Source organism: Chinchilla lanigera, unplaced genomic scaffold, assembly GCF_000276665.1.
Source record: "Chinchilla lanigera isolate Chin_1 unplaced genomic scaffold, ChiLan1.0 scaffold00175, whole genome shotgun sequence".
Lineage (NCBI taxonomy): Eukaryota > Metazoa > Chordata > Mammalia > Rodentia > Chinchillidae > Chinchilla > Chinchilla lanigera.
In genome coordinates, this window is record NW_004955576.1 from 1,218,503 (window position 1) to 1,245,126 (window position 26,624).

The 26,624-nt window shown below is 37.0% G+C and overlaps 1 protein-coding gene and 1 pseudogene across 1 annotated transcript; both read right to left on the reverse strand.

The window, feature by feature from the left end:
* Positions 1-6,606: 6,606 nt before the first annotated feature.
* On the reverse strand, positions 6,607-7,566 carry LOC102010533 (annotated as a pseudogene).
* A 13,029-nt stretch (positions 7,567-20,595) lies between these two features.
* LOC102010846 (olfactory receptor 2W1-like) lies at positions 20,596-21,555 on the reverse strand. The gene has a single exon (XM_005413951.1). It carries the CDS (start codon positions 21,553-21,555, stop codon positions 20,596-20,598), a length of 960 nt encoding a protein of 319 aa, XP_005414008.1.
* Between the last annotated feature and the right edge of the window lie 5,069 nt (positions 21,556-26,624).

Consider the following 26,624-nt stretch of genomic DNA (forward strand, 5'->3'; position numbering starts at 1 on the left):
GTAGTTATATTTTTAGGTTTTTGAGGAAGACCCATACTAATTTCTGTAAATACTGTGCTAATTTACATTTCACCAACAGTGTAGAAGTATATATTTTCCCCTAATCCTCGCCAGCATAAATCATTTTTATATTCTTCATTTTAGCCATTCTTACTGGGGTGAGATGAACTCTCAGCATAGTCTGTTTTGTTTTGGCTTTCTGGTTTTTGGTCTCTTATTTTTGGGACAGGTGTTCACTATGTACTCCAGCTGGCCTCAAACTCAAAGCTATTATCCTGCCTCAGCCTCCCAAGTGCTAGGGTTGCAGGTTTGCCTCACTACACCCGATGAGTGTAGTTTAATTTACATATTTCATATTTCTAAATTTCTGAATATGTTTGCATATTTTAATGACTATTTGTACTTCATTTGACAAGACTTTGTCCAATTAATTTGCTCACCCTTGCTGGGAAATTTTTTGGTGCATTTTGAGTTCTTTATATATTCTAAGTATTAATCCTCAGTCAGAAGAGCAGTTGGCAAATTTGTTTTCATATGCTGTAGACTGTATTGTTCTCTTTTCAGTGCAGAGATTTGTTTATTTGCTATTTTTTGCACTTGTCGAGTCTTGCTATTATGTTCTGCGTTACTGGAGTCCAACTCAGAAAGTCTTTGCCTGGGCATACAACTTTGTGCGTTGCTGTTTTCTGCTAGCATATCAAAATTTCAGATCGTATGCTTCTGCCTTTGATTCACTTCCAATTAACGTCAACACAAGGTGAGAGACAGAGATCTGGTTTCAATCATCTCCATATGGATATTCAGTTTTTCCAACATTATTTCTTAAGTGGGTTGTCTTTCTTCAGAACAGATTTTAGTTCCCTGGGTGGATTGGTCTGTCTGTCTTCTATGCTCTTCCACTGCTGTGTATGTTTTTTGTGCCACTTCTGTGCTCTTAACATACTACTGCTTTGTGGTATGTTTTGAAATCAAATGTGATAGGCCCAGCACTGGTGTTACTGCTCAGTGTTTCTTGCAATATTCTGGATCATTTTCCTCCCATTTAAATTTAAGCAATATTTTCTAGTCCTGCGATGAATGTCGTTGGTATTTTGAGAGTAATCGCATGGAATCTCTACATCACTTATGGTAATTCAGCCATTTAAAGGATTACAGTTCTCCAGATAAATCACAAAAGGAGGTCTTTCCATCTTTTAATATTATCTTTCTTTTTTTTTCAGTGTTGTATAGTTTTCATTGTAGGAGTCTTTCACTTCTTTGGGCTTATTTTTAGGTACTTTAACTTTTTAAACTATTATGAAGAATTGTTTTCTGATCTTTTCTTCTTTAGGTGGTGATGGTTTCATATTATTGGGGTATAAAAAAGCTGCAAAATTTTGTGTTAAGTTTTCATCCTGTCAATTTTTGAATTTGTCAAATTTAACTATGTTTTGGTGGAGTTTTTAGGATTTTCTATGAAAAAGGTCAGGTAATGTGCAAATAGGGATAACTAGACTTCTTCAGTTTGTATTTTATCTCTTATTTTTTTTAATCTTGTGTAATTACCCTGGCTAAATTTTCAAGTACTTTATTGAACTGGAATGATCAGTACTTATCTTGTTTCTTATTTTAAAGAAATTCTTTTGGGTTTTCCTAATTCAATATAATATTTGTTGTGGATTTGTTACATATAGCTTGTAGTACATTCAGGAGAGATCCTCTTGTATTTCTTCTTTCCAAGTTTTTAATATAAAGAATGATTATTTTGTTCTAGAAATTTTTTGCAGCTATTGAGATGATCATGTAATATTTATGCTTACTTATTTTAATGCCATGTATTACATTCATTGATTTACATTTGTTGAATGATACTGGGATGAATCCCATTTAGTCTACATGGTGCTTGATATTTGAATTCCATTTGCAAGAATTTTATAGAGCAGCTTTTTATTTAATTTCGCTGAAGTCATTGGATTAGTGCACTGAAAGCACGCTGAATGGGAGCAAGGCTACCGATCTACACCCCCAATGCATTTTGGAGAAATTGTATCTTATTTCAGCCAATCTAGTCATACCTAATCCTATATGGGACATATACATATAGTGGGGGCATTGCAAGGCACTAGTCAGCAGATTGACTCAAAGTGATAACATTTTGCTGTTATTGTCATTTAAGGCTTGAAATACCTCATTCCATGCCCTTCAGTATATTTTGGAGTTTCTACTGACAAATTGGTAGTTTTCATAATTTTGGTCTGCTAAGAGACTTTATGCTTTACTCTTGAAACTCTCAATATTTTTTCTTTGTTCGGTGCTCTTGGCATTTAAACTATAATATAATGTGGGAGGCTCCTTCTGGCCTTTCCTGTTTGAAAGTGTGAATGTCCCTTCTACCTGGATATCCATATCTTAGACTTCATCACAAGATATCACAAGATTTGTTAATTTTCTACTGAATAGATTTTCATGGTTTTAGTGTATAGCTCTGTGTCTTCTTCTATCTAAAAAGTTCCTAAGCTTGATAATTTAATCGTGTTCCAGCGTTCAGCCTCACCAAGCTCTGCCTTCTGGATCCAGTCTATTTGTTGGGTTTTCTACTGAGTTTTTGTTTGACGCATTGAGTTTTTCATTCCGAGATTTTTGCTTGGTTCATTTAATCACCTGTGTCTTAGTTCAATTGCTCCTTCACACCTTGCATTAAATTATTCAGCTGTTTCTTTCTGTCTTCTTTGAAGTTATTGTTTATTTAAAACCTACCGCATTTGAACAATTTCTCTGGCACCCCATTCATTTCAGTATGTTTTCATTCAACAGACTGTGGATCTATAGTGGAGTCAAATTGCCACATTTGTGTCTATGTTATGGAAATCCATGCACACGTTAGGATGGATATCTTTTCCACTGTGAGATTCTTCTCATGACCAGCTTCTTTGGTAAGCTTGGTCTCCAGTACTGCTCAAAGATAAAAAATCACAGAAATTATAGGGACTCAAAGATAAACCAGATATTGATTTAAAATAGAACAGTATGAATGACTACATCACTATTAACAATAGAAATCAGTAATAATAAAAGTCTAAACAGTAATGTGTTAAAGGTAACAATTATAAACGAGTAATAAATATAGAAATGCGGAAGATGGAAAAAAGATGTAAGGTTAAAAAAGAAGAGGAAGATAAAAAATTAAAAGACAAGAGAGATAAAATTCCAGTTAAATAATAAAATATAAATTAAATTAGATAAAATAAGAGCAAAAAACAAATAAGAAAAACAGGGAAAATTAGTTAAATTTCCTGCACACTGGGGTATTTAGATTGGTTAACTTTCTTTCGAGGACCCTTGATATTAGAATTCAGTGGGTACAGGGAAAGGGTAGTAAATCACCTCTAGGCCCATTGCATGATGTCTACTCTACTGGACAGGCCATGCTGAAGGAATGCTGAGTACTAACCCTCCTTCTCCGCTGGGCAGGGCATGTATCTGATTAGGGCTTAATTCATGCCGGAGGATTTTAGGGTTGACTCCTTCTGTGCACAGGTTCGTGTAACGGTGGCTGCTCAGGTGGCCCCCTCACTCCAGAGACCCCAAGGGCATGGCAAATGTCTAAGCAGAGACATTTCTGTAAACACCGGGGGAGTGGGTGCAGGGGACATGAAAACCCACGATGGCCGCAACTACTGTTCAGGTGGTGAAGGGGCATATCTGGGAGGCTGTGTGTGATCACGACTCCAGTGCAGGTGAACTTCTCCAACCTGGTGTAATAACTTAAGTAACCACTCAGAACAGCCTTCAGTCCTCTAAACGTGCGGCGGCCTGTCCTCCAAAAGTGACTGCAAGTGTGGGCATAAATGAACAGAGGGCACTACTGCAGTACCCTTGCGTGTTGGCTCTGTGGCCTGTGGTGAGTTCTTCTGAGGCTGCTGTTGTGAAATCTGAGAACAAGGACTAGCGCTGTGGGCCTGCACAGCCACTAAGCCATCATCCCCACAGCCTGATGGACAGCACTGGTGGTGGCTCAGAATAAGACAGGTGCATCTTCTCTGACTGACATTCCTGACTTTATGTCTTCTCTCAGAATCAAAGCAAAATTTCACATTTTAACCTAGTGACAGGATAGTGGGAAAGCACACAGATCACTGAGCTCTGTGATGGATGGAGGCCTTAAAAGGAATCAGACAATCTAGTGGGCTCAACCCCAGGTCTGTGAGAACCACAGAAGTCACATGAGGCAGGCCTTGCACCTCTCCATAGATGGTGGCTGCTGCTAGCCTCCATGCTGTCCAAGCTCAGGCTGCTTACTGTTTAAAATCCTCAGAACATTTGAAACCTGGACTCCCATTCACTAATTGTCTCTCTTCGACACACTAGCCCGCCCCCTAGACACTGCAGCAGTGTCCTCAGGGACCCTGGCATGTGTTTGTTCTGTGACATGTGATACTGACAGCGGCTCTGTCTCTACGAGTAAACCCACACTGAGATGCTTCCTGGTCAGTGTAAGACACAGTGAGCCCTGCACTGCATTCCTTGTCTAAAACTAATGGAAAGATTCGCTTTCAGACTAAATCTCCATGCTGAATCCCAGCGTATGGTAGCCATGGGTTTCTGACCCACTGCATGTTCTTGATGCTGGTAGCTCTCTCCTGATGTACCTGGTGTGTGGAATCAGTCCCCTTCCCTGGAGGACAGGGTTGGCACTGATGACTACTTCCTATTTCTCTTTGCATGGCCTTTCTGTTTTTTCATGCTCTTAGGGTTTTCCGTCACCTTTGTTTTGATTCCTGGAGATTGTCCTCTCTTTTTCTGCATGGAGTGTAAGGTCTCTCACTAACTCTTTTTTATTAAAATATTTTTATTAGTACATGTCTATAGTACATAATGCATACATCTACTGTAGGGAATTTTCACACCTATGTAATGCACTTTAATTCTTTTTCCCCTCTCCCCTCCCATCCCCCCATGCTCTCTCTGACTCTTACCCCCCTATGCAGTTGAAAAAGCCCTATTACCATCTTTTCTTTGATTCTTTTTTTTAAATCATTTTTCCTTTCCTTCCCTCTCCCTCCACTCTTGTTCCCCTTCTCATTTGAGAAAGGTCTCCCTACTTACTATTAGCTATCCTTTATTTTGATTTTTCATTATATTTTGGTTTTCTCATGTAAGAAAAAGCACGTGATATTTAAATTTGTATGTATGATTTATTTCACTAACAATATGTACTCCAATGCATCCATTTACCTACAAACACCGCAACCACGTACCACACCATCTTCCTGCAGTATGAGTAGTTATTATCATCAAAAAATTGAGTGGCAACAAATGTTAGCAGACCTCCAGGCAAAACCGCTTTGAATATCAATATGAAGACTCTTCAAAAAACTAAAAATAGAAATTCCATTTAATTCAGCTATTCCTCTTCTGGAAATCCTCCTGACAGAATTAGTCATCATATTTCAGTGGTACATGCATGCCCATGTGTGTAGAGGCACAGCTCACAATGTCCAAGTCTTGGGAACAGCCTAGATGTCCATCAGCAGAAAAACTGAGAACCAAAACACACCATGTATACACAGTGGAGTGCTACTTGCTTTTTAGCTCTTAACTCTTCTCACTTTCTATGTCATATGGAGCATATTCTATTCCACCATATTACCTGGACCTCCTCCCAGTGATTCGGGTTTCTTGTGTACCCCACAGCAGCATTGGAATTTTCAGGGCCGGGGATGCAGCTCGGCGGCATAAGCACTGCCCGGCAAGCGCAAGGTCCTGAGTTTGATTCCCGGTACCAGAAAAAAAATGATTAGAATTTTCAGTTTTTCATGACAGATTTTGAACATTGTTTGTATCAATAATACTTATGATTTTTATTCATGCAATCCAGTTGCTTCATCCTATACTTTTTGACCATATTCAAAAAAGATTTCTGCCTGTTCAAATATACACATAGAAGTGTTTTCCTGTTGTGATCCATCATTAATCACTTCCTTGCATCCCATTTGCTCAAAACTCTCATGCTCATGATATCTGGAAATAGCATTAAAGACATATCTGTATTTTGTTTTTTCACTCTATCCATTCTAATATTCAATGAAATTTCCTCAAATAAAAAGTAGTGTGCATTAAATTTTAAAGCAAGGTATAAAATGCATTTTCAAAGTAGTGTTAGCAGCTATAAGTTGGAGCTGGTTGGCTGACAATTCTCGTAAAGGGCAGAGTGCTCCACCTTGAAGACACAGTGTGGCAGCTGCCCAAGTAGTTCAGCACTTCTCAGCGACACAGATAAAAGCTGACTGGTGCTACTTTATGTGGTACAACTTTATAATAACTAGCTTGAACTAATTAATTTGTATTATAATTAATTTACTAATGTTTCTTTACTAATTAACATAGTAGAAAGTTTGTATCAATTGGCAAAAATAGTTTTATAAATTACCAGAGAAGGCCAATAATTGTGTGTGTACATATATATAATATATATATATATAATTAGCTTAATATTATGTATGTCTGATGTAATTGTAGAAATATCAAATATGAGCCATTACATGGAAATAACATGCAACATAATATTGAAATCTGAGACAAAAATGTATTATTGGAGAAACCCATACAAAGCTGTTCTATTGTCAATTATTTTATGTCTACTGACTTCCACTTGGAATTGCCAGTCTTCTTCACCAGCTTTCCTAGGGCACCCTTCACATCCTTGTTCCTCAGGGTGTAGATGAAGGGGTTGAGGGTAGGGGTCACCACTGCGTAGAAAAGCGCCATGAACTTGGGCTGGTCCCTGGAGATGGAGGAGGGGGGCTGAAGGTACATGCTGATGGCTGGACCGTAAAATAATGAAACTACAATGAGGTGGGACGAACATGTCCCAAAGGCCTTTTTCCTCCCTTCAGAAAACTTAATTTTAAGTACAGCACGTCCAATACTGGCATAGAAAACAAGAATTAAGCACAGAGGAACAGCCAATATAAATATGCATACTAGAGAGAGGGCAAGCTCATTCGCCTCCTTTTCACCACAGGCGGTCTTGATCAGAACTGGAATCTCACACAACAAGTGATCCAGTTTCTTGATGCCACACAGTGGCAGCTGCAGTGTAAGTGTGGCCTCTGAGAATGCAAAAATCAACCCAGTCAGCCACATGATAGATACTAGTAGGAGGCAAGTGCGCTGATTCATGATGAGGGTGTAGTGCAGAGGCCTGCAGATGGCCACATAGCGGTCAAAGGACATAATGGCCAAGAGCAGACACTCAGTACCCCCCATTATATGAAAGACATAAAGCTGAACTATACATCCCAGATAGCTGATGGTTTTCTTAGAGCTCCCCAGGTTAAAAAGCATCTGAGGCACAATGCTTGTGGTGTAACACATGTCCAGAAAGGACAGGTTGGTGAGGAAGAAGTACATGGGGCTGTGGAGACGGGAGTCTAACTTGGACACCAGGATGATGGCGATGTTTCCCATCATGGCCATGGGGTATGTGATCAGAAGAATAATGAACAGGGGCAGCTCCAGCCAAGATCGGTCAGCAAAGCCCAGTAGAATGAACTCTTCAGGGTGGCTTTCATTAATTACTGTCATTGTCTTCCACTTGTTTCACCTACAATAGAAAAATGTTTAAAAGTTATAAAAAATTATCAGAAATAGCACAGCTTAATGATACATTGGCCATTCAGTGCTAGAAGATGAGTGTGCTGGTATGCGTGAGGAGATGCCAGTTTCTGACACCGGGTAACCAAACTTCCGTTCATGATATTTCCATTCATGACCAAACTTCCGTTCATGATATTTCCATTCATGACTGAAACAGTTTCCATCAAAAGCCATCTAAAGTAATAATTTTCTTCCAAATACATATTTTCAATATAAAAATTCATTTCCTCAATTCTCTAAGCTGACAGTTCATGAAAATGCAGCTGTTTCACCCAGCAGCAGTGTTGGAGAATATAGTCTCAGTGCACTGTTCTTGCCACCTTGAGGCACTTCTAAAAGTCCTGTTTCCTGAGTATCTTTTGTTCCATTCCCCTGATGTATTTTAAATAACAAAACCAAATAACAGAGTAAAGGATATACTGAGAAAGATGAATTAGATGATAAAAACCTTTGTTCAAAATGTTCCTATGCTTAAGTGATGAGATGTATTTCAAGAAATTCACAATCTTTTATAAGGTACTGCATATTCAGTTTGAAAAACACTATCCCAGTCACACAATTATGACTTATTCTGCCAGTCAGTGGTTTCATGTTATCAGATTCCATTCTTCAGGTTGCAAAGAAGATTTATAGTTTTTACACTTCTTTAAATCCTCAGTGTCATACTGAGACGTTACAGAAGACTGTTCAGAGCTACGAAGTGAATATTGTCTTTTAATTATAAGTATCCTGGTCAAGAGGAAATAGCATAATAAAACAATAATTATTCCAAGCAATTTTAATGGTCTAAATGTGGCAAACTTCTCAAAAAGTTTTTATGTTAATCACATTAGTAAGTACACTCAAATCCTATGACACAACGAATGTTAGTGTCCACATTTTAGTGTATGTTTCCCCTATTAGCGTTTCCCTCTATTCTTTGTTTAGCTGGCATCACTCAAGATATTATAGGAGTACAGACAATTTAGAAACATCTGGGATTTTCCTTTACTTTCTTTGCAAGTGAAAATTCTGTGTTGTGGATGTGCCATGAGATAAGAATGATCACAATTGCATTATTAAAAGTATTAGTCTAAAATATACATTCTATAAATATTATTTATAAAAGTTCTGTGTAACATAATCGCTTTTTATTTGACTTTGTTATATTCACACTTTACCATTTCCCACCATGAACAACTATTCAAGTATTTTATTTTATTTTATTTTATTTTGTTTTGTTTTATTTTATTTTGTTTTGTTTTATTTTATTTTGTTTTGTTTTATTTTTTTTTTCCAGGTACCAAAAATCAAACTTGGGATCTTGTGCTTGCAGGCAGATGCTTATGCTACTGAGCTATGTTTCCTGCCCCTATTCAAGTATTTCAAATCTTCATGCATCCTTATGACATATTTTGACCATGTCAGTTCCCCCATTATCCTCTTTTTTTGTATTCCCTTCCCCCTGTCTGATAATAGTACCCTTTCTACTTTCATGTTGATATTTTTATTTGTTTGTTTTTTTTTTTTTTGGTTTTTCTCTGGTACCGGGAACCGAACTCACGACCTTGCGCTTGCCAGGCAGGCGCTTTTGCCACTGAGCTAAATTCCCAGCCCCTCATGTTGATATTTTTAGATTTGTTTTGTTTTGTTTCACTTTAGATTCCATATAATGTGAGAAAATATATTTGTCTTTCTAAGTCTGGTTCATTTCACTTTACATGATGATCTATAGCTCTATTCATTTCCTACAATTGACATGATTTCATCATTTTCAATAACCAAATAATACTCCATCATTCTTTATTTTCATAAAGAGGATTCTGAGTTTGAGCTAGAACTTTTTAATAATTTATTATATATAACTGTAATGACAATACTCCTTCCAGTATCATTTCAGTCATTTTACCTAAGTAGTATTTTTTTTTACTTTGCTGATATTTTTCTCATTATTAATTGCAGTTTTTTTTTTCTGTGAATAAATCTCACTTCACATGCCTTTGTTTCTGTCATTATTTCCTTAGAGAAATCATGGTGGGTTAGTCTAATCAGCATAAATTACTTCAAGTATGTTTAGGCTCTGTCATTCTATCCTTAGAGCTCTCATCTTTTTCATGTAATTCTCCTATTTCTTTCATTTTAGCCCTTAGTTTCCTGAATTTCAAATCTCCTACTTCCAGTTATTTTCCATCCCTGTTTTACTACAGTGAGATCTAGTTATCCCTGAATGGAAAAGTCATTTTAATAAATTGCCCGGCTAAATTCCTGTTGACATCTTTTGCATCTCCATTCACATTTTTATTCCAGCATAAGTTATTCATATCTCATTTCAGCACTAGAGTATTAATTAATGTTTATGGTAATTTTTATGGTTTTATAGAACAATGTATCACAAGTTGGATTCAGAGTTATTTTTATATGATACCAAAACTTTGAAATGAAGAAGTGGAAAACTCAATCCATGAAATTTTGACCCTACTTTAAAATGTGATTCATATGATACAGTCATTCAAACCATGAATATCTGCCAGAAATATTCTAGTTTTCAAAATAAATTATTGTACTTTTGACTTATGTGGGAAACTGAGAAATAGTACACTAGAAATACACTAACTGAAAGTCAAGCCTAAGTGCTCCTAGAACCTCTGAACAAAATGTGTTACTCAGCATTTCACTGCTGTTACCAAACACTTGTGCAAAGTTTCTTAGCAAAGAAAAGGTTTGTTCTGGCTCACTTTTTAGAGGTGTGAGTCCACACTGGCCATCTCCATTGCTGTAGGACAACAGCAGGGAAGGAACATCATTGTGGAATCACAGGGCAGAGCAAAGCCAAGAAATAGAAATCGAGGAAGGAGCTGCAGAGGAAGGAGCAGAGACCAGACACGGCTCCCAACGGCACGATCCCATGGATGACTGCCTTCAGTTAGGAGCCTCCTCCTGTTCCCATCACCTTCCAACAATGTCAGCAAATACCATCTCATCAGCACATCGATCATCTTATGAAGTTGGCGCTGTCACAATCACTTCCAAAACCACCAGTGCTGGCCACCTGAGTTTCATGGGGAAGACCTTAGATACAATCCACACTAGACACCTCCAGAGTCTAGAAAATGCTCTCTGCCTTTCATGTGCATATGAGGCACTGGGACTCACAAGCATTTGACCTCTCCCCGAGAATGCAGGGCCTTTAAAGCAAGTGTTCTTTTATTTACCTTATCTTGACATTCTCCATACAAAGGGATTGTGAGTGAATATACCTGGATGTTTCAAAGTTTCAAAGAGAGAAAGAGAAACTGCAGTGGATAGATGTATGTTTAAAAATTAGCTTCAGAACCCATTGTTTTCCAGTCAATACGGGTGCCAAAGACAACAAAAGCCTAGGACAGGAACGCAATAATAGAACTTATCAAATATGCCCCATGGATGTGTGATTTGTATGTTATTTCTGAATCCCTGGGGGACTGTTTTCAAATGGGCCATTCATTTATTCTTTTTCCACGTGACTCATCAGAGACAGTTCCTTGAGGCAGAGCTCCCTATGGACAGGCTTCTTACGCACAATGAGTCACCTCATGATGTGAGATCAGGGTTCTCATTGTTGCTACATTTGTGTAAATAAGCTCATGCAGTTCTCCGACAACCTAGACACTAATTTTAAATATAATACAACTAAACATAAATGACATAATAACAATAGGGCAGAGGTAGATTCAGTAAATGATTCTGGAAAATATATATGAGAAGTCCTTAGTTTATTTAATTAATATTTTAGTAGCTCACATAGATTTAGTTATTTGAATTCAGAACAATAAAAGGGGTAGGAATAAGTTTGAAAAAGAAAAAAGTGATATTTCTAGTGAGAAGCTCTCAAATGATATTTAAACAGAGTTTCAAAACTTTAATGTTTCTATAACAAAAAGAAATGATTATTTCTTTGCTGCTTTCTCCCCACATATTAGTCATTTACTTAACTAATATTAAGATTTCAAAAATTGAGCAGGGGAGATAGCTCAGTGGAATACACACCTGCCTGGCAAGTGCAAGGTCTTGTGTTCAGATTCCCGGTACCCCCCCCCCAAAAAAAAAAAAGATTTCAAAAGTTACATATTTTATCCTAAGATACATGCAATGCTATGAGAGAAGAACTACCAATTATATGAGCACTTACATAACTGAACATGTATTGACATATAATTTAAAATTTATTTTAAAACTTTCACACTTTTTAATTTCCCTGGAAGACACTGAAATGTTACTCAAAAAATGTAGGCTGAGGTGGAGAAGATGAAGAAAGAAAAAAAGAAGAAGGAAATCATTGAGAATAAAAAGCTCAAGACAAAAGAGAAAGCAGTAAATAAAACAGAATAAAGAGACTGTACTTGGGTGATAAATAATTTTGCAACTGGAATAGTGGGAGAAAGGAGAGAAAGTTGTAGATATTATTTCTAAGGGAGGGAAAATGGAAAAGTAGAAAATGTAAGTGGATATGGAGGAAAGCTCTAAGGAGACTGGAACCAATTAATATGCTGGTATAAATCTTATGTTTGGATCTTCCATACACAATTATTTCTGAGAGTTAACCTGACATGGCAATGAAGTATACTATAAAACTAAAGCAATAGTTAATTCTTATTCTCTCTTTAACATGTACACATGCCTCAGATATATAAATTATGTGAATGAAAGAAAGGAAAGACAAAAAGCAAAAGAAAAATAAATATCAAAATATCTTTTGGTGATAGTCTTTGAAGAGAGATGGTAGATTTAAGTATTTATAGAAGGGAAAGTAAGAGAAGAGTTGAAGGATTTCAGATTAAGGATGGTTGAAAGTCCAGGAAGGTTGTGTCCAATTTGAGTGAACCTGAAAGCTAATTTAGTTGGCTATTAAATCACATCAAGTGTTGGAAAACCTAATACTACTTGGTAAGTACATGTAGATAAAAGGTGTTTCCTCAGACTGCTCAGCTTTCTTAAAATGGACAATACATTTTCATTATCTAGTCATGCTGCTTGACTAGAATTTACTGGTCTTATATTGCTGCAACTCAGAGCTTGCTGATTAATTTGTCCTTATAGCATTTTCTTTCCTCTTTTTAGTTTCTGGTAATCATGGTTTTATTTGGAACTTATACAACATTCCACACTTGTGATGTCATACATTATTAGTATTTTAGTCTGGTTTCTTGAACTTGAGTATACTGATGGTCCACAGTATGAACTGTTTAAAGTAATATGCAATGTAGACCTATTTGATTATTCTAATTTACCACTTATGAGATGAAAGGAATTTAGTGACTCTATATTGAATAATTTTTGAACATTTTTGGAAGAGTGGAAAATTTAATGATGACTGGTTGCCTTTAGCATCTCTAAACAAACCAGTAAAGAAAAATCATGAGCCCAAGAAATGTCTAAATAACCTGGTTTTCTAATTGAGGATACAAATTAATAATGGAGAATAAAGTGGCTAAAGATTCAAATTCCAAGTACCAGACATCTCAAGATTTCAACTTGTGAAATGAAAGAGAATTGTCTGTCCCTTAGCTGCAGGAAATTACTGAAACCCTAACATAAGTGCTCATATTTAAATTAGTAGAATGACAGCAAAATATTTGTGCTCAGCTGTTGGAAAAAAAATGATTGGGATTTCAAAAATAGGGATGGAGATATTTGGGAGGAGCTAGATGGAGACACTGACTGCCTAAACCTGAATGAGATTCTTTCAGAGAAAGTGATTTACCCACCCTCAATGGTGGAGGAATCCCTACCAGCATATGCTTTGATGTTTGCCTCTCTTCTCACACTTGAGGGAATTAATCCTCTATTGCCTATGGAAATGGTAATGACCATCCCTGATGCATTCACCAAACAAGAAAGGACTGACACTCCCCAGGACCTACCCTTATCACCCACTTTTGACTAGCCCTCTAACCAGGCTCAAATTTCAGAAGAGTCCTAAAGGTAAGGCATACAGAATAACCCATGGCTAGGTACACTATACTACCAAATAACTTCTTGAGTTTTCTAATTCTTATTAACAGAAGTATGAGGAAAAAAATTGGAAAGAATTCTAAGAGTTGTGATAACAGTGGAAGAAACAAAAACCTAGACCAAGCTGAATTTTTGACATGTACCAATTAAGTAGAAATCTGGATTCAATATTGCAGCTCATGAAGTTAAGAAGAAGTGGCAATAGTTGGTTTGACTGATTGGCTGAAGTATGGATCAAATCATGGCCCACTATGAAGGAGCTAGAGATCCCTGATACTCCTTAGCTTACTGGTGACAAGACATTTCAAAGACTCTGGGAAGTGGGAATGCTGGAGTAGATTTGCCGAGTTTAACTTAATACTCCCCTGGGAGAATCTAGAAAATATACCTTTCAATAATGCCTTAAGAAAGAGATTTCTGAAGGGAGAAGGAGCATCCTTGAAGAGCCCTTCAAGAGCCCTTCTCTGTAGGCCAGACATTGTGATGGGAACCACAGTCATTCAATAGGGAAATTTAAAGGTGATGGGTTTAATTGGATACTGGAGTGACAGAGATCGAATAGTAGTTCTCAGCTTCCAAAGACAAGGTGCCTGTACTTAGATGAAATGGACAGCAACAGCAAAGCGTGGATTGGAATGACCTTCCATATATAGACCTATGACACTGGGTGAATGGTCACAATGTTCCCAGAAATGAAATAGACATGAAGCCTACTAAATTTTATTGAATTTATATCAGCAGAAAAATTTTAGGATCAGTGAACAAAAATCTAATTCAAATTATAGCAATAGAGAATCATGGCTCCTCCACCAATGCCTTGATTTGAGCCAGTTTACAGACCCAGAATCGATAGAATAATATTGAGGCCATGTCTCTATGAGGAAGGACCCTGATGCACCACCAAAATTTTTCACTGTCAATCTTTCTCCCATCCTTCCCTCAAAGTGATCCAAAGTCTTTCACCAGGGAAATCGCAGAAAGGGCAATAATCAGACATTCCAAAGAGTACTGGACACTAGTTCTGAAATAACACTAGTTCTACGAGATTCAGAACACCACTGTGGCCTTCCAGCAAGAGTAGGGAGCTATGGACATCAGGTGAACATTGAAGTCTTCAGCCAAGATCAGACTCACAGCAGATTCAGTAGATTCCTGAATCTATCCTGTAGACATTTCCCCGGTTTCAGAATGCTCACTTTGTACTTGGCAGAATCCTCACTTTGGTTCCCTAACCTGAGTCCATAGGCTGGCCTGGCTCTGGGAAGATCCACAGATTTTATTCATAAGGTTCAAGTGGGAGGCTGTTTCCAGGTACTGGTCTTGTTCTTTGTGACTATTGTATTTAAGAACATATAATCTTATTTTGTTTCCATGTTTATATCATTTATACTTTATTCTCCATTTACTCATTATGCACAGTTAACTAATTTCACTAAATCTTATGACCTAGACCTTCATGGTGAAGAAGCAGGTGTTACTACCTTAACAAGAATGGTAGGAATTTAAACAGAATAAATAACAAATGTTAACCCTACTATTTCATTAAGTGATCTACAACGATAACTTACATAAGCTAACCAATACACCCTAATTGAGTGTTTCTAGAATATTAAGTTTATCTGACCAAAGCACAACATGATGGCAAAATTTTCCATTCACATGAAAATTCATTTCTCCTCTTACAGAAGAGAAAAATATTTTTTTTTTCTACCAGTATATGAATGAGTAAAAGACATGCATAACCCACTCTGGATGAAGGCTATAGTTCATTGATTTACACTGCTTTTTCTCGTCTACTCCTTGCATCTATGTAGTAACTATTGCATCCATCTCAGAGAAGGAAGCAACTTTCGGCCACATCTGTGAATTAAAGTGCATTGAAGACAGCAAAGATTGGGGAAAACATATTTTAGGACAAAACTATGAAATTTTTATCCTCATGGAAAACGAATCAATTTGATATTTATTTCACAAAGCAAAGCTATAAAAGTAATTTCAATAAATTCTCCAGTCACACTGCTTTCTGATGACATCAGTGTGGTTCTTAACCTGACTCTTACATATGTTTGTATATATCTTGCAGGTAAGTTTATATTACTTATTTTTATTATACAACCATGCATTTTGTGATTCACAAATGTTGGTTTTCCTCATTTAATACTCTGATCCACAGCACTACAGGACAGTATTTTCCATAGGTCCAGCCAACTTATTGACTGCTTCCATTTGCTGGTGATCAGTGGAAGAGGTTTGAGTAGGAACCACCAATGATTCTTTAGAACTTGGTTGCTCAATGTAATGGATAACATATTTCTATGCCTTTAGTTTCCAATGTTTTAATGACAAAGAATTCAATAGAGGAACCACCGATGAGTCTATAATAGGAAACTGGTAAGCAATTCTCTGAGAAAAATAATCTCAGGGAGTAGGTACATTCACCTTATCCTGGACACCAAATACACAACTGTCACAGCAACATTTTTAAAGTTAACAATAATCATTGATTATTAAGAAGCCTTAAGGCCAGTATATCCTGAGATACAGAGCTGAAATAAATTTGAAATAGTTGGTTTCATAGATTAATTCACAGATTTAAGTGTCTTACTAACTGAGAAATAGCTTCAAATATTTTTTTCTTAAAATGTATCCTTACATCTGCAATGTATCACATTTTGGACATGTCCAGTGCTTAGCATGTACATTAATAGACATTTGAGCATAGGAAATTAACATTTGTCAGGGTTTCACTGCTTGACCATTATGTGTTGTTTCTATAGTTTTTTTTTTTTATCTACTAGACAGTTATATTTGATTCTTTGTGAGATCATGGTAGATATACTTGAAATCTATATCATTCACTAGTTTATTTTATAAAGTTAAATATATAAAATAATTTCACGTGTTGTTTCGACTGATATTTAATTGAAAAAAAATTTAGTTAATTCTGTTATAATGCTTTTCCTAGTGGTTTTTTTTTTTGTGTGTGTGTGTGTGTGTGTGTTACATGATTGTTTCTTTGCAGTTTGGGGAACTGGGATTTCTTCATCAACTTTAACCCCTTATTCTACTCTCTTTCCTCAAAACCGTCCCTTTCTCCAAAATGTCTGCCTCGCTGTTTCCTAGTATCTCTCCTTTATTTTGCTCTTTAATTTATTTTCTTGGTTTTTCATGTAAGAGAAGCAGTGTGATATTGAACTTTCTATGTCTCACTAATTTCACTTAAAATTATGCTAGAGAAATCCATCTACGTTCCTGTAAATGATATTATTTCATTCTTCTTTATGGTTAAATAATATTCCACTCTCTCCCTGTGTCTCTCACCCAGTATTAAAATTAAATGAAAATGATACAGTGACCTAAATATCAAAATAGAAATGTTGAAACTTCTGGAAGATGACATAGGCATAACATTCGAAGCAATAGGAACAGACAGGGACTTCCTCAAAAAAATTCCAATATCACAAGAGATAATACAAAAAAATCAACAAACAGGAGCATATCAGATTAAAAATTTGCAAAGCGGGGCTGGGGATTTAGCTCAGTGGCACAGTACCTGCCTGGCAAGCGCAAGGTCATTAGTTTCGTTCCTGGTACCAGGAAAAACAAAACAAAACAAAACAAAACAAAAAAAATTGCAAAGCAAATATATCAGCAAAGTAAAGAGAGCCTACAGAATTGGAAAATTTGTCAGCTACTCTTCCGAGGGAGGACTAGCACCTACAACAGACAAAGAACTCAAAACAATTAGCCTCACCCAAAAGAAATTATTTACTTTCTTTGATGTGTTTTCAGCCACAGCTACTTAAGTGGCTCATGAACAATGCCAGGAGAAGTAGGACTGAGTAACAGTCCTTATTTAGGACATTCCTTTGTCATAGCAAAATAATGAGTGGTTTCTCAAAGTTAGCCTTGTAAAATGCAGCCCATAGATGTCTTTTACAACAGCATCTCACACACATTCATTTATGGTTTGTTTGATCTTATCCTTCTTCATCAATCAGCTTTAAATCCAAGAGGATGTTTACTTATACTCTTAGTTCTAGTTACATTCGTGATGCTTTTTAACCTCTCTGGTTTTACCATGCTCTTTTCACCTGGGTCCTCTTTGCCAAATGCTGTTCGTAGAGAATTTTAGAGTTACTTTGACTGTCATGTACTGAACAAGCCCAAGTCCATTTCCTCTAAATCAGACTTGCTCTTTGTGTGCTAAAGAACTTTGCACTTATAATTAGTGCCAATTTTAGCCCAGAGTTCAGCAAAATATGTCATATAGCTATGTGATATAGTAGTGTTCCACCATAGAAAGCTGGTGCCCATGCTGACATGTTCAGTCTTCCATTTTAACTTACAAATCAGGGAGCAGCAAGCAGAACTAATTTAGCCCTGTTGGAATCATTTTTTGCAGAGCCAAGGGTCTTGTAACCGCTGGGTGAGCCTGGCCCCATGTCCCGTGGTGGAAAGCCCACCCACTCTCCACAGAGAAGGGATCCTTCTCCTTGGACTGGGTGTCCGGTCCTCGTAACAGGGGATACAAAGACAGTGATGTCACACTCAGTAAACTGTGAAAGGTGACAGAAAAAGGAAATAATTCTAATGCGGCACTTTAAATTTGAGGATATAAAGAATTAAGAATATTGAATGGTAATTATCCTCAAGGCAAAATGATATTCAAGCTCTGATCCACTTTATAGATTAATATTTGTTTCATATTCTCCAATTTTTCTCTTTTTTATTACAGTCATAACATTTAAAATGACACCTAATGCTTTAGAAGTTTTAAAGTGTTCAACACATCACTCTTGCAGCTGGGGATTTAGCTCAGCAGCACAGCACCAGCCTGGCAAGGGTGAGGTCTTGAGTTCGATTCCTGGTACAAAAAAAAAAAAAAAAAAAAAAAAACATATCACTCAGCTAAGTACAACACTTTCTCCTGCAAATAACGTACGTGCTTCAGGAATAAGTTAAGTGGGTTGGAGCATGTGTGGTAAACTCCCAGGACTGTTGTTGTGAGTCCACGGATAGAAACTTTTTAGCAGAGAAAAAGTTTAATTATTACCGGTATTACTTACACCATCACAAGGTTTTCAGGCCACGTATTATTCCACAAGTGTTAAGCCAGGCTTGTTAGCTTTCAAATTACTATTTAACTTGTAGAGATCAGACTGATGTAAAGGGTTTATTATAATGTAATGTAATGTTCTGAATGTAAACATTTATTGAAGATACTGTATAATTTACTACCCAAAGATAGAAGGGGTAAACCAAAGTGAAAACAAAAATATTAAAATACAAGGAGCAATCAAACGTGTAATGTGTAACGTTATTATTACACTCCATAACTATACATTTTATGTTTACAATACTAAAATTAGTAAATGACTTAGTATATCTCCCATTATTAGTTAAAATTCAGATCACATGTAAGAACAAACTTTTAAATATAAGAGTATTGGGTGGTCTTGACCATTATCTCCTTAAACTATTTTTGAGAGCCGGTAAAGAGTCTGAAGGCAATTCTGAAAGAGGTACGTGCGGAAGATAGCGACACTGGCAAAATTCTGTACCATGCTAAATGTATGTTATGTGTCCTTACTGTGGTTTTTGATTAAACCAGAAAGCAATCATCCACTGACTTCTCCCTCTTCACATTTCAAGAATTATAACGTGAAACCACAGAAACTATTAGGTCACTTTTGTATTACAACAGTATATCTTAGTAATTCCATCTAGATGAACTATAATTAATAAATAATGACTCAAGGAAAGCATCAATTCATCACATCTTCACACATAAAAAGCTAAATATTATACAATGATACATGGAAATCAAGAGATTACTTTCATGAATTTCCACTACAAATAAAGATTACTGCATTTTCCAAAACACAAAATAAAACCGCATATTTCGTACATAAATATTGAAAGAACAACTGCTGTCAAACAAGCTAAAATTTATTTCCCTGAATTGAGATATTCACCAAAATGCTACCTCACAAATAAACATCAAGTGAATCAGTCTGTGCTATTGCTTTTCAAAACCACTCATCCGTATTTTCTCATTTTATTCTTATGACTTTATTATAAGAACAATTAGGGAAAAAACTGAATTTAAAAAGGCTTAAGTAGCAATAACACTTTACTCAAGAGGATATTATCAATGTTCATTTAAGGAAGAATAAATTGTTTCATGTGGTATTTATAATTACTGTCTCATAGATGTAAAATACATTTTAGCATATTACAAAAGATTTAATTGAATATCATTATTTGTATTTTATTACTTAATACAAAACCCCAAATTTATATAAAGTCATTCATTAAGGTCTATATTTCTGATGATCAATTTCCCATTTAAAATAGAAAACTATATTCGTAAGAAAAAGATTGAAGAGGATTTCACAAAATGGAAAGATATTCCCTGCTCATGGATAGGAAGAATCAACATTGTGAAAATGACCATACCAAAAAATAAAAAAAATAGAAACCTACTCAGATGTGGTACCACATGACTGAAATCTCAGCACTCTGCAAGCTGAGGAAGGAGGATCATAAATTCAAGCCCAGCACAGGCAACCTAGAAACTTAGTGAGACCCTGTCTCAAAATAAAAATTAAAAAAATTTAAAACGTGCTGGGGATGTAAGTCAGTGTAAACAATCTGAGTTAAATCCCAAGTATAAAACAAAAAATAAAATTAAAACAAAATGAAATAGCATAATTAAGCAGAACAAAATTAAGAGAATTTTATATAAAATAAATGTTTTTACATGTTTAGATACTATGTTATATATCAAGCAAAACTAAAAATTATTTATGATCTATTTCTCTAAGATATTGATTGGAACCATAAAAACTAAGTAGGAATATTAAAACAATGCATAATTATTATGTTAATTCAAGTTTGTGATATAAAGGTTACTTGTACCAGTGAAAAATAAAGAAAATGAGAAATATTATGTCACTGCCTTGTTCATTCTACTACATATTGTCAACTCCAGCTCCTCTTGCCTTTTGCAGATTCCTGGTGAAAGCCCACCAGCTTCATCAGTGCGCCCTTCATGTCCTTATTTCTGAGAGTGTAGATGAGAGGATTGAGACTTGGAGTGATTATGGTGTAAAAGAGCGTGACAAACTTTCCCTGGTCTTTGGAGGCACTGCTACCTGGCTGCAGGTACATGTAGATAATAGCTCCATAGTATATGGTCACCACACTGAGATGAGATCCACAGGTATTCATTGCTTTCCTTTGTCCTCCTTTTGACTTCATTCCCACCACAGCTTTGCCAATGAAGCCATAGGAAATAAGAATAAGGGTAAGGGGTGTGAGGACAATGACAATGCCCAAGGCAAAAACAGACATTTCAACTGCTGTGGTATCAACACATGCTATCTGGACCATAGCGGGCAACTCACACAAGAAATGATCCAGAAGCTTATTTCCACACCTAGGCAAATTCAGGGTGAGTGTGCACAGTACAACAGAATTTACCAAACTAATACTCCAGACTATCATAATCATTCTGAGACACAGATGTGGGCTCATGATTACCAAGTAATGCAGGGGCTTGCAGACAGCTGTGAAGCGGTCATAGGACATGACAGCCAGGAGAAGGCACTCAACAGAACCCAGCCACATGTACACATAGAGCTGAATGATGCAGCCTGCATAGCTGATGGTCTTCTCAGGTCCCCACAGGTTCACTAGCATCTGAGGAACAATGCTGGTTGTGAAACACAAGTCTAGGAAAGATAAATTCCTCAGGAAAAAGTACATTGGTGTGTGGAGGCGGGAATCCTGGTGACATGCAAGAATGATGGCTGAGTTGCCCACCAGTGTGATAAAGTAGAAGACAGTAACAACTCCAGACAAGATCATCTCCAGGTTGGGGTGGTCGGAGAAGCCAAGCAGCATGAAACCATGAAAAGAACTATAATTGCTCTGGAGCATAATTCTTTAGTACCAAAATCCTAGAATGAAGAGAGACTGAGGAGGAAAAGGATGAAGACAAGAACAAAGGAAGAAAGAAGGAAAAGAGGTAAGAAGCAAAACTATGAGGATAGAGGAGGAGAGGAGGAAAAAAAAGAACAACTAGGAAGAAAACCAGAATAAGGAAAAACAAAAAAAATTGTCACCATGAACTATAATCTCAAGAAATGCAGAAATAGCCAAAATGATACAATGTATGTTAGTAATTGAAGAAATATTAGTATATAAAATTACAAATAGCTGTCAAGTCATCTGTCATTATTTGTAGAGTCCTTGGTGATGATGCATCTAGTGTAGATTACCTTGGAGGTTTCCATTATAAATTTAGGATCTGCAATTTCAAAAAATGTAAATTTCAGTTTTTCAGAAAATAATGTGACTATGGTTTTTCTTACAACTAACTCAGTTTAATAAAAGTCACATACAAAATGTAACCTTGGCTAAATTCAGAATGAAGGAGAGTGCTCCTCCTTTTCCACATCTTGGTACAGCAGCTTTGAGGTCCCAGATCATGCAAGAGATCTGGCCTTCATCCCTGTTCTCTTTACCGCCTCCACCCTCAACCATTCTTCTCAATAATTCTGGTAAACGTGGACAGAAATTATATCTGAACTCTTCTCTGACTTAAGAGCACTCTCTCTCTTTTGTGTTTCAGAAATGCTCTCCTTCTGTGTGTGCCCTGGGTGGACCTGCAGCTTTGGCTCCATGGCACTCCTCCCCCAGAGCCCAGGTCACAGCTCATCATGCCACCCCATCAATCCATCAGAGCTCAGCCCCACCAAAACCCTGGGAGTCTGCACAGCATGCTGCACAGCTGCCTTCATCTGTAGATCACTTCGTAAATGCTTCCCGCCCAAAGAGGGACAGTGTACCCTGTATTTTGTTTATGTTTGGCATCTGTGTCCTGGGTGGGAACTCTCAGGGAAAGCTATTGTGGCACAGAGCTCAATAGCCTCTCTTCACATCCCAACTCATCCCCTTCAGCTGTGTGATGCAGGCAGAGTGCACAGCACTGCTGAGCTCTGGCTCCTCATCATAAAAGTGGGGGTGATAAAAATGCCAGTGTTGGGGTGAAGAGTAAACAGGGAATTGATGTAAGGGCTGAAGCAGCATTGGGATGTAGCATGCCTCAAAAGTGTGCACTTATAGGAAGTATAGTGAGGATAAATTGTAACCCTGCAACCTGTTGGTCAACGATGAACATTCTTCCTCCCAACACTAGTCCAAGAACTGTAAGAAAGCAGACATCACGCCTGCTTTTGTTTAAATAAAACACATCTGCATATCCCATCAAGCATGACATAAATATATGATATATACAGTTTTTGAATCAATACTAACTTACACTATGAATGATCATGAAAAATTGAAAATTTTAGCTAGTTTTTTAAAAGAATATTAAGAATATATTGTGAAGTTACTTGAATAGAGTGATAGAAGGAGACAGATGAATGGGAAATTCTGCTGATTTGTCTACATAGTAACAGATATTGTATTTATTTAGCTTGGTGAAAAATAACTTAAACTTTAGCCTCTGTTGAAGGACTCATAGCTCAGCATCTACAGCAGTGCTGCACAGCACAGCTCCTCTGGAACCCACGACCATCTCAGAACCATGGAGGGACACACTGAGAGGTGATCAGCAGTCCTCTGGCATGGCTGGACCTGCACGGGACAGTACCTTCTCACCTCCTGAGGACAAACCCCATCCAGAAAGCCCCATTCAATAGTAGACTGTGAAATTAAGCACAGCTAGGAGTGTAGTCCCTATGTTATTTGCCCTTATCACAAGAGAAAAGGACAGAGTGACCAAAAACATTTGAAAGTAACAGTAGAAATTGATGACATGAAGTGTGATGATGATTTCACAGGTAAACAGCTGTCTCCAAACTCATTGATTTGCATTTGTTAAATATGTGCATCTTTCTCTTGGTCAATAATAACTTCATAAGGTAATTTTAAAGAACTGAGAAAAATATTCAATTGAAAATAAACAAAAGCTTCTTCTTTGAGCACATCAGAGATGTTAAATAGTGACCATGGTTTTAACGTGGACACATTTGGAACTAATGAAACACATTGATTTAGATAAGTTTTTACAGAGAGACATGTGTGATATTTTTACACTAAGCTTTTCAAAAATCATGTTCTCAGTTCTGCCATTGGCCAGTTTGGGTATCCAACCTGTCACAAACCACTAGAGTTCTATCAAAATCACGCTGTGCATGATAACTGAATACTAATTTTGCACATTTAAAAATAAGTAAAGTGGGACTTTCATTACAAAATAATTGAAGTAATAAAAACTAATTCATATTTATTTTGATTAATAGTTGATGTACAAAGTTGAATCAAATTCTGAAAACTCCTTCAGATAAAACTACATAATACTAATAATTATTAAACTTCTTTATCACCAATTTCAAGTCATAATTTCTTAATCATTTCCATTATCAATGCAGCATTCAAACACTAATTCAAGAAAGGAGAAAAATCTTTCTTCTGCTTGTCAGAAAACTAACCTAAGAACATTTCAGATAACTCTCCATGCATACTGTGAGGTTTAAAAGTATATTTAAATATTTAAGTTCTCCAAGTTCTACAATCTGCAAGCACAAAATATTTCCATTATTTTCAACATAATGTGTGTTGGTGCCTATATTTCTGCTGGTTTGCAATGTCTCCAATTGCCTGTTAAAAATATCTTTGTGTCTTTTTTCTTATAATGGACAATAAATTTAAACTTTTCTTTGTAGAATCAATAAAAAGAAGAGTGCTTTGCAGAGATTTACAGTATTTATTTATTCTCAATCTCTGAGAACAAATTAGAACAATCATCCCATGCAGATTTTAGTTCTCCTCTTTTTCTTTCCTTACATTATTTTTTACCAACCCAGACACACAATTTCCCAAGAGCTACTGCTGCTTCACCTCACCTTTAGAAGAACAGGCTCACTGCACTCAGCCTCTGGACCTTGGACCATCCACAAAGTGGATACCAGGTCTGGGAAGCTCCTACATTTAGGGCTGACCTTGTTTGCACTGTCCCTGAAACACCATGCAGGAACATGCTCAAGAGATTCACTGCATAGCAGAATGACTGTAATTAATGATATCATGTTATATACTTGAAAAATATACAGCAATTCAATGTTATATGAGCTCACCACAAAATGATAGCTACTGAGTTTATGCTTTTATTGCTTACCTAGATTTAGTCATTCCATAATTAATGCATACTTCAAAATATCACGTGCTAACACATGAATACAATTTTAACGGTTGAAGAAAAACAATAAAAGAATCTTAGGTCCCCTAAAGGAGAAAATGTATTTTTAAAATAATTTTTCTAGGTAGTGAATATGTTATAAATAAAATGTAATATTCAGTAAAGTCACTTTTCTTTTTTTTCTTTTTTTCTGGTCCCAGGAATTGAACTCATTACCTCTTGCTTGCTGTGCAGACACTGTGCTACTGAGCTAAATCCCCAGCCCCTAAAGTCACTTTTCAACAGTGAAATAATATCACATTATAAAACTGTAAAATAAGCTTATTTGTAGCATATATATTGATTTATCAGATAACTTTAGTTGGAGCTATGTCAATGAAATATCATACCTCAAGTAGTTATCTTTAATACCTATGTTCATAACAGTCGTTCCATCTGTAAAGCTCTGGGCAGTATGTTGAGGATTATACTTATATTTTTACACAGTTGTCTTGGGGACCATGAGGTATGACCCAAACATCTCAGTGACTACGACAGTTTCCTTGTCTCAGGAGTCACTTACACACTAGATGCTGGAACAAGTAAATATTCTTAAGATTTTTATGAGTTATCTTATGATGAATTATAACAGTTCTTGAATTAAAATTACAAATCACAAGAAGTTCTTCAATGGAATACACAAGCACAGATAGCCTTGTGATACATATTTAAAACCAGACAACTTCAAGTCATTGATAAGAAGACATTTATTTTTAATTTTAAAGAGAGTAGTACATGAGAAACAAACCAACAAAAAAATAGAACAGTAGCAGTATACCAGTATCATGAACATAAAAAATTAAAGCAAAAACATTCAAAGTGATACAGGGTCTGAAGACAAGTTAATACAAATCAACAGAGGGTGTTACATTGCATATCATTATCCTCAACTATATTGCTCAGATTATCAGATGTAAGAATGAAAGCTTGCTCAAACCATTAAAGAGAATAAGAAAATAATTCTTCAATAAAACCTTAGAGATAACACAGAGTTTCACTAGACAAGGTGGTAGGAGTTCACCATTATAACTCCATTGCACATTGTAACATTCAAATCAGTTGCCCAACAGACACGGGCAGTCTGTGGCTGCTCTTTGAGTGGCGGTGGTCTGGCTCCTGTGCACGTCCCGAACTGGCTAAGAAGCAGAACCGGGCAGGCTGCGACCCTCTCCCACCCCCACGGTTCCCTGCTGAAACTCAGAGAGAGAGCCAGGCATTTACTATCTACTTCCTGGGGGCAGAGCGGGCGACCCAGGACACCGTCGCCATTACAGTCTGAGTCTCTGCCCTCCCTGCACCCACGGCAGAGAGGAGTTCCTTACTCAGAAGCCCTGGGGAGTGCTCACACCAGAATTCGCATGTGGACCCTCCCTGAGCGTACCCTGCGCCAAGTAAGCAAGCACTCCAAGAGTTGCTGGGCCCACAATTTGAGTCAGTGCTTCACTTGCGCCCGGACACCAAGTGGGGTCGCAGGCACGGGCAGTCTGTGATTGCTGTCAGTGTGGCCGCATCTGGTTCCCATATGTGTCCTGAACTGACTGGAGACAGACAATCAGGGGGCTCACAATCTGTCGACCCTGCAGTTTGGGTCTGGGATTTTGCCTGAACTGCCTGGGGACATAGGCCCACTGGACAGGGATTGTCACACCAGTGCAACCCAAGTCTGGGCCGTGCACATTCCGTGAACTGCAAGGGGATGCTAGATCAGACAGTCTGTCATCAGCTGACACCAACGCCCACATCTGAGACCTGGGATAACTAG